The sequence below is a fragment of the Eriocheir sinensis genome, chromosome 4 (assembly GCF_024679095.1).
Source record: "Eriocheir sinensis breed Jianghai 21 chromosome 4, ASM2467909v1, whole genome shotgun sequence".
NCBI lineage: Eukaryota > Metazoa > Arthropoda > Malacostraca > Decapoda > Varunidae > Eriocheir > Eriocheir sinensis.
The window spans coordinates 10,309,983-10,318,539 of record NC_066512.1 but is presented as its reverse complement, the minus strand read 5'-3'; the positions used below and the strand labels follow the sequence as shown (position 1 = coordinate 10,318,539).

General features: G+C 37.8%; 1 protein-coding gene across 10 annotated transcripts in view; it reads left to right on the top strand.

Annotated features, from left to right (window-relative positions):
* LOC127008298 (potassium channel subfamily T member 2-like) overlaps positions 1-8,557 on the top strand; it is a gene marked incomplete at its 5' end in the record, with an annotated part of 214,028 nt that overhangs the window by 78,883 nt on the left and 126,588 nt on the right. For all 10 annotated transcript variants that reach the window (XM_050880138.1, XM_050880181.1, XM_050880128.1 and 7 more), the window contains 2 exon segments: positions 3,234-3,361; positions 4,015-4,131. In XM_050880138.1, the coding sequence (XP_050736095.1) occupies positions 3,234-3,361; positions 4,015-4,131 (245 nt within the window).

The following is an 8,557-nucleotide window of genomic DNA, read 5'->3' as shown; positions in this document are numbered from 1 at the left end:
CTTGTCTCTTCTAAGTGCCACATCTTGTTAATAGATCATATTGATGAAAACAGGGCAAGGTCTGAAATAGTGCTCTGCCAAATTATCATTTTTAACCAATGCTTTGTTAAAAAGTCATTACTGAAAAACTATATAACACGGCCTCAGAAACCCATAGTAGCTGATGCACCGAATGGCTGCCTTAAGAAACCACATCCTGATAAGGTCTGGAAGCAAATTATATGTCGAAACTGAAAGTCACATTATTTATTAGAGACGTGGTATTAGAAAGAATGTCAGTGTTTGTTGCTGTGTTCATTCTTTGTTTTTTCAGTTTTTGGTTCTATTGTTGTCTAGTTAATAATTTCCTTTTTTTGTTTTTCAGAATAGTATCAGATCTGTAAGTCTTGCATGATCATCATTGTGTTACTTTTCAAAGTATTAGGACTGGCTCATTTACTGTTTGCTGACAAAGCAATAACCCATCCATTTAATTTATTATCAATTCATTAACTTGTTGATAATGCACTCTGCCACTCAGCCATGCTGTGCTGTAGCGGTAGTAGCTTTATGCATTTTCTTCGTATTTTCAAAATTGTTTTTTTCAAGAATTTAAGAAAACAAAAATGCAGAATTAAATACTCTGCTTGATCAGAGATACTAAATGGATTGTGTATCATTATACAATGAATGGGTAGACTCATTTTGCTTTCAGAATGTATTATAGACAATACCTCTCACACTGGCTCATGGTTGCTTTGTAAGCACATCACTGCTTTTTTATTTTTTTTAATCACAGAGAAATTATCTCCAATCTCAGCAGTAGTTTAAGAGAAGTTTATTTGATTTCAAATATATAGCCTAATTTATTTTTGGTCATACAGTTCATATGATTAGAGACTGTAAATGTCATTCATTATGACTAAACATAAAGTAAGGCTTCTTGAAACAACCTGTTGTGATTGGAATCATTTGTTTGTATGGTTTCACTTGTTTGTAACTGGTTCATTGATTGAGGAACAGTACCACTCATAATGAAGCACATTGCTGTACTCGGTGATTCATGAAAGGACAGCTGGATCACTTGTCTTTTGCTTGGCTCATTGTTTTACCTAGGATCCAATAGGTCTTGTTTTCATAAAAAAAAAAAAAAAATCTTTTTGCCTTTTTTCCTTTTATATACTTTGCTTCATGTGATAAATATAACCTAGTTTTTAAAAGTTATATTGTATCATTACTCAGGGTAGTATGCCCATTTTCAAGGTTATGATAATAGCCATATTACACTTTCCTCTTTTTATTATTAATACAATGTTACTTATATTCTGTATGAATAGCTTTGGGAAACAAAGATGAAAGAGACTTATTTACTTGTGAATTATGGAAATCGGGGCCACGTTTTGAAGAATGATAAAGCATTTACATGCATATTAACCATTCACATTATATATGCAGCCGTCTCCATATTTTTGGTTCTAGGACATCTGTGATTTACCCATAGCAGAAAGTCTTGCAGCTCTTCCCTTACATGTATACACTCTTCAAATCTTGAAGATCTCTCATCTTTCAGATATCTACTTTTCTATTTTTTATTCCAGACAACTCAAAGGTTCATGATAGCCAACTCAAAGGATCATTATCTTACATCCTCATCCAGTTTTCTTGTCAAAGTATCAGTGTAAAGATCGTTATTTGTAGACATCTGACTATAGTAGTTAGCTCTAACTTCAAATATCGTGGCTCAGTTTGGTAATGTAAGTCTGACAAAAAAAAAAGCCTCTGAATTCTATTTGCATTTTAGATCTTATGCACAGGTTTTTAACAGCTTCATTATTTCATACTTTCATTTGTAGAGTTATCTAAAGTTATGGAAAAATATAACTTACCATGTAAAGAAGTTCAGTTTATACATGCTTTACTTGTCAAGTATTACCATCTCTATTCCTCAGTCTAATCATCCTTAGGAATCCAAACCATGACCATTTTTGGTTTGTTATTGACTTCCAGAGTAGAATATGTTGTTTAATACATCAAGTATTTTGAGTTGGATTTGTTATAGTGGTGTTTTCCTGTGAAATCACCATGCAAGCACAGCTGTGTTATCAATATAATTTACTTTGAATTCAGCAACTCACTGATACATTATGCACATCCCAAATCTCTGCAAGTCCTTAAAGGGAAATCAATACTAATTTGGTCTGCATAATCAAAACAGGATATCTCCAAGCACTCATTCCCTTTGCCCCAGAGAACAATGTCACAACCAATTGGTGTTTATATTGTGACCCAGAAGTAACTATAAGTTGTATTATTGTATCAGGCATATAGTAAACACAGCACTGTATCTTCAACTTGAGGCATGTAATACAACAAATGTATTAACCCTTTCCCGTTCCAGTGACAACATTCATCATCATGAGATTTTTTAAAGCAGACGTTAGGATGACAATTTTTGTTGTCATCCAGAAAATTTTCTTAAATATTAAAAATAAAATATATCACAAGTCATCAAACGTTGGATGATGAACCGAGCGCATAGCTGATACTTGTTGTAGCTTATCCACGTGGGGTTAGAGTCACGCGTGTGACCTTTCCAAAGAAGTGTTCATATTTCCACTCATATTGCTTATTGTTTATGAGAAATTTGTTTGGGTATTCTTGAATGTGTTGTTAATGCCTTAAAAATGCCAAAGTTGACCCAGGGATCATCTTTGAAGGGTAAGGGGAGATTTTGTTTTGAGTAATGCATAAAAATTTTGCGTCTGCTAAATTGAACTCACATTTTTGGCAATGTACTTTGTAGATATTTCATTATCGGCTATTACAAAAAAAAGCACAATTACTAAGATTTAAAGTGATACCTAAATGAGCTTTCTATGATGAAAAGTAATTTTATTATGAGCATTAGAAGTAAAACATTTCTATGCAACTGACTGAAATTCTCACCAGTGCGGTTTTCACAGATGGCCCTGACGTGAAAGGGTTAATATGTTACACTTCTTGATAGCACATAAACCATATTAATGTTCACGCTGTGGATTTACATCAAATATTTATAATTATATAAAACTGGGTGTAATAATGCATATGGTTGCAATCAAAAATTGTATATTGTGGAATATGCCTTGTTATATTGCTTTCTTACAGAAATGGGCCCATTTGATACAGAATCAAGAATTATGTCAGTTACAAGGCTGCCATAATCCTTGCTTAACAGGTGTGAACTGATGTCCTTAAGCCTATTTATCCTGCAGGTTTGTGATCACTGTACCTACCGTAGTGCCAAGGAGTATAACTGGCAAAACCGAGCTGTCATCCTGGCTGCTGATTATGCAAGTAATGGTATCTACAATTTTATCATCCCGCTTAGAGCACACTTCAGGTGAGTGATTGACCCTAGATTCTGCATAATTGTTGTATGTATGTGTGTTTGTGTATTTACCCTTTTGTAGTATACAGGATTATTATGGTTATCATGTCTCCATAATTTTTTTTATCCAGTTTAGCTTAAGATACATGGATATTCCTTGCCTGTACCAGCTCCTTATCCAATTTATTCTTAGCATCAATACATCCATGGGAATATGGCTCCTGGAACCCTGCAAATAAGCAAGATCAAAACTAAAATCTGGAGTTCTGGTGTGGTCATCTCACTTGAAAAAATATATACACGAGCTTGAAAGAGTTCATAGTGTGGCAACAAAAGAATGCCAATCTTGAGAGAATTCCGATACAATCAGACTTCATAAACTGGAGCAATATAATTTGCAAGAAAGAAGAGAGATGACCTAATCATGACAGTCAAACTCAGAAAAAACCTGAAGTATGTAGATAGGGAAGACTTGCTGTGTATGCATATTTTCAGGTGAGGTGACCACACCACAGCTGCATATTTTAGTCTTGGTTATCTGCAAGGGTCCTGAAACCATATACCTGGGGATATACAATTTATATGTGTATGCAAAGGTCCTGTTGTGACTATTATACAAAAAAAATATTATTGGAGTGTGAGGTATACTATTCTTTTCATTTCAGGAAAAAGACGTTACTGAACCCTATCATACTTTTACTTGAGCGAAGACCAGATGTTGCCTTTCTTGATGCCATCTCCTGGTTCCCTCTTATCTACTGGATGCTGGGATCTATTGACTGGTAAGCTATATGTATAGGTAATTATTGTTTTAAGTCATACTCTACCTCAGGTAGGATGGTAAGTTAAATACCTGAAACAAAGTAGCACTTAGAAAAGACGTTAAATGAATTGAGCCACAATATACATATTGACACACTTAATGCACTCTTATCTCATGTTATAATATGGTTTAGACCACTATCATTGTCATCCATAGCATCTGTTGTCTCACAGCTCACCAATAGTCCAAGATTAGACAGTGACATCCAACTTTGCATAACTGAACATGGTTCATACATTGTCTGAGAAACATCTTTCCTTAACCCGGTAGCAGCGACAGGCCAAATTTGTGCCATGATTTTAACCCCCCAAAATAGATGATACATAATCTGATCACAAATGCTTTGATATATATTATGAAATGGTCTGTGAGAGGGGTGATTTTTTCTCATTTTTCTCGCTTAGAGGGACCATTAAGAAACATGATCCCCGCTTCTACCGGGTTAAAGCCGGTCATTCATCCTCTCTCTTACATCCATTACACCAACATTTTTATCCCTATCTCAATATTCATCATGCTAACTCTTTCCAGCATATCTTACTTATACATTCTCTTATCATTTCAATTGGAAGAAAAGAAGTAAGGTCTGATCAATTAAGTATATGACAGATTGAGAAAGAATATTAGAGCTGCAAAAGTTTTAAGGGGCATTGTCTAGGGCTCTGATCATTATTTTTTTTTAGCTAAAAGGGACATAGAGCAGAATGGTAGGTGGAAGGAGGGTAGGGAGGTAGCAGTTGGGAATCTTCTGAAGAAGGTCATCAGTTGTCAGTTCTCTGCATGATGTAACGTGCACAAGTCTTTTTCAAGGTCTGAATTTGCTGTAATTGTGTCCTAGATGTGTGTATTCCGTAACTCTCAAGTGTTTAGTTCTTGATTGTTATTTGTTGTCCTGCCAACTAATTAGTAAACATTACCTTTATTTCCATTGTGCTTATCTTCAGACCTACTTGCAGACTTTCCGTGAAGTTCTTTGGTAATTCTTTGTAAGTTTTCTTCAGATTAACTTAGTAAGACTATAAAATATGCAACTCAAAGGTTGTTAAAGTTTTCACTGTCTATCTTGATTCCTATATCATTTGACTAATATCTTAAGCACTTTCAAGTTGGCTGTGAATTATTTTGGAGATATTGTGTTAGCTTGCTAATGCTTCTCTCAGTTGAAATTTTCTCGCTTTACTTGTGGATTTTAACCTCTTAGGAATGCAAAAAATGAGTCACAGCCTCACAATGACTGTCACCCTGCCCTAAACTGCTGGCAAGTGATTTGCAGGTGACAGGGTAATCCCATTCATTGTCATTGGACATGGCAAAAGGACTATAATTTGACACAAATGTGGTCAGCTTGTGTGGGGCCCGAACCTCTTCACAGCACTGCTGCATCACCGTCAATACATCACTCTCTCTTTCATATGTCATCTACATACTATTTGAAATTGTGTATCAAATATTCTGTATATATATATATATATATATATATATATATATATATATATATATATATATATATATATATATATATATATATATATATATATATATATATATATATATATATATATATATATATATATATATATATATATATATATATATATATATATATATATATATATATATATATATATATATATATATATATATATATATTAAATAAGAGGTGCATGTGGTGTTTCAGGATTGGATGGTGTAAAGAAAGTATGTTGGAGAGGTTTGGTACTGGTGTGAGAGGAAAAGGAGTGGATTGTGGAGTGTTCAAATGGGTGAAGCATGGTATGCTGAAATGGTTTGGACATGTGATGAAAATGAAGGGGAAAGAATTTGTGAAGAGAGTGTATGAGAGTGTTGCGGGAAGGGGTCTCAGGGAAGACCACCTGTGAAGTGGATCATCATTAGGGTGAGCAAGTATTGGAGTGAGAGAGTTGGAAGTAGCAGGATTGAGTGTGTTGAGAGGTAGTGCCAGAACAGGGAGAGGTGGAGACACCTGCTACGGCCACCCCCTGGAGGGAAGTTCCCGTGAGGGAGCAGGGTGTCAGAGATATAGATAGATATACATTAAATAAAGTTAGGCTTTGGCCAAGGAACTACCCTACTGGGCCCCACCCAAACTGACTTTATAGCTGAGTCAGATTACAGCAATATCCAAGAGTGCACTCCTAACATCACCACTAGTTTTCAATAATGATTATCCCTTAGCTGGCCTACAAGGAGGAGCCCTAGTAGAAATTGTTAGCTGAGGAAAGGGGGGGGTGCACATCCTCTATCCATCACAACTCACCCCGTGACTGAGCCACAAGGCATGTAGGTCTGTGTCTATCTCGACCTGAGGTTGTTGATTAATGTACCTCAGATGCAGGACAATAGCAAAAATCATGAGGGAAGAAGGAACATAAAAAAAATGGGAGCATCCGCACGTGGGATACTGGTCTTTTTACGGAACTCAGCAATATTTCCGCCTATAGGGCACTCACCCATTAACCCTTTCATTGCTAAGCGCTCGCAACAAGACTATCCCCTCAGGCGCACTCGGACACCCCAGCGGGGGAAGGGGATCTCTTTTAACCGCTATATCTCAAAAACTATTCATCACAGCTACAAAACAAAAACACCATTGGAAAAAGGAGGCCAAGATCTATAAGATTCGGTTATGTAACCCTCTCCTGCGAACGTACAGGTACATTCAGTGTGTGTTTTTTGCTGTGAGTGCGACTGGCGCTCGCAGCGGGCTTTTAGCACCACCAGCAAGTGACGCTAGTGCTCGCTCTTTTAACCTCTGTATCTCAAAAACTATTCATCACAGCTAAAAACAAAAACACCATTGGAAAGAGGAGGCCAAGATCTATACGATTCGGTAATGTAAGCCTCTCCTGCGAAAGTACAGGCACGTTCAGGGGGTGTTGCCTGTGAAGACGTACATTTATACGTGCGCGACCGTCAGCCATAAGGCAACTATTGTAGATCTCTTGATGATGGGGGTGCTGGCAGGGCAGTATTGCCAACTGCAAAATTTACAACTATTTGGTCAAAATATCAGTCATGTGATAGGTGAAGCTATGCAAAAATGTCGCTATAGTGGAAAACAACATCCACCAGTTGCTCAGCCGTAGATTTTCCCCACTGGGCTGACATGATTTTCCACCAAATTTAGTGAAGAACCCACTCAATTGGCAATCCTGTGTTGTGAGAAATATTGTTGGAACACTCTCATATGTGGGAGATTTGAGTGCGGCAGGAGCTTGCAGCGAGCGTTTAGCACCACCAGCAAATATGCCTAACGCTCGCTGCGAGCGTTTAGCCATGAAAGGATTAAGGGATAATGGTTGCCTTTCTTCTTTAGTGCCTGCATGACTGCTGACGTTTTACCTGAGTCTAATGCTTTCTCTTAATCTATGAGAGCAATGGATAATGGTTTATTGTGCTTTGATGATTTTTCAACAACTTATATGATGATGTAGATGTGGTCAGTTCTTGACTATGCACTATGAAATCAATATCATTATCTTGGGTAATTTGAATGCAACATTGCTGTGATTCAGTTTATGATCTTTGTGAAAAAGTTTTAGGTAGGCTACTCAACAGGCTACACTGTAGACTACTCAGCAGGCTACACATCAGGCTACTCAGCAGGCTACTCTGTAGACTATTCAGCAGGCTATACAGCAGGCTACTCTGTAGGCTACTCAACAGGCTACTCTGTAGACTACTCAGCAGGCTACTCAGCAGGCTACTCTGTAGACTACTCAGTAGGCTACTCTGTAGACTACTCAGCAGGCTACTCTGTAGACTACTCAGCAGGCTACACAGCAGACTACTCTGTAGGCTACTCAGCAGGCTACTCTGTAGACTACTCAGCAGGCTACTCTGTAGACTACTCAGCAGGCTACTCTGTAGACTACTCAGCAGGCTACTCTGTAGACTACTCAGCAGACTACTCTGTAGACTACTCAGCAGACTACTCTGTAGGCTACTCAGCAGGCTACTCTGTAGACTACTCAGCAGGCTACTCTGTAGACTACTCAGCAGACTACACAGCAGGCTACTCTGTAGGGTGTAGGCTACTCAGCAGGCTACCCTGTAGACTACTCAGTAGGCTACTCTGTAGACTACTCAGCAGGCTACAGAGCAGGCTACTCATCAGGCTACTCTGTAGACTATACTCAGCAGGCTACTCTGTTGACTACTCAGCAGGCTACTCAACAGGCTACTCCATAGACTACTCAGCAGGGTACTCTATTGGCTACTCAGCAGGCTACTCTCTAGACTACTCAGCAGGCTACTCTCTAGACTACTCAGCAGGCTACTCTGTAGACTATTCAACAGGCTACTCTGTAGACTACTCAGCAGGCTACTCTGTAGACTACTCAGGAGGCTACTGTGTAGACTAC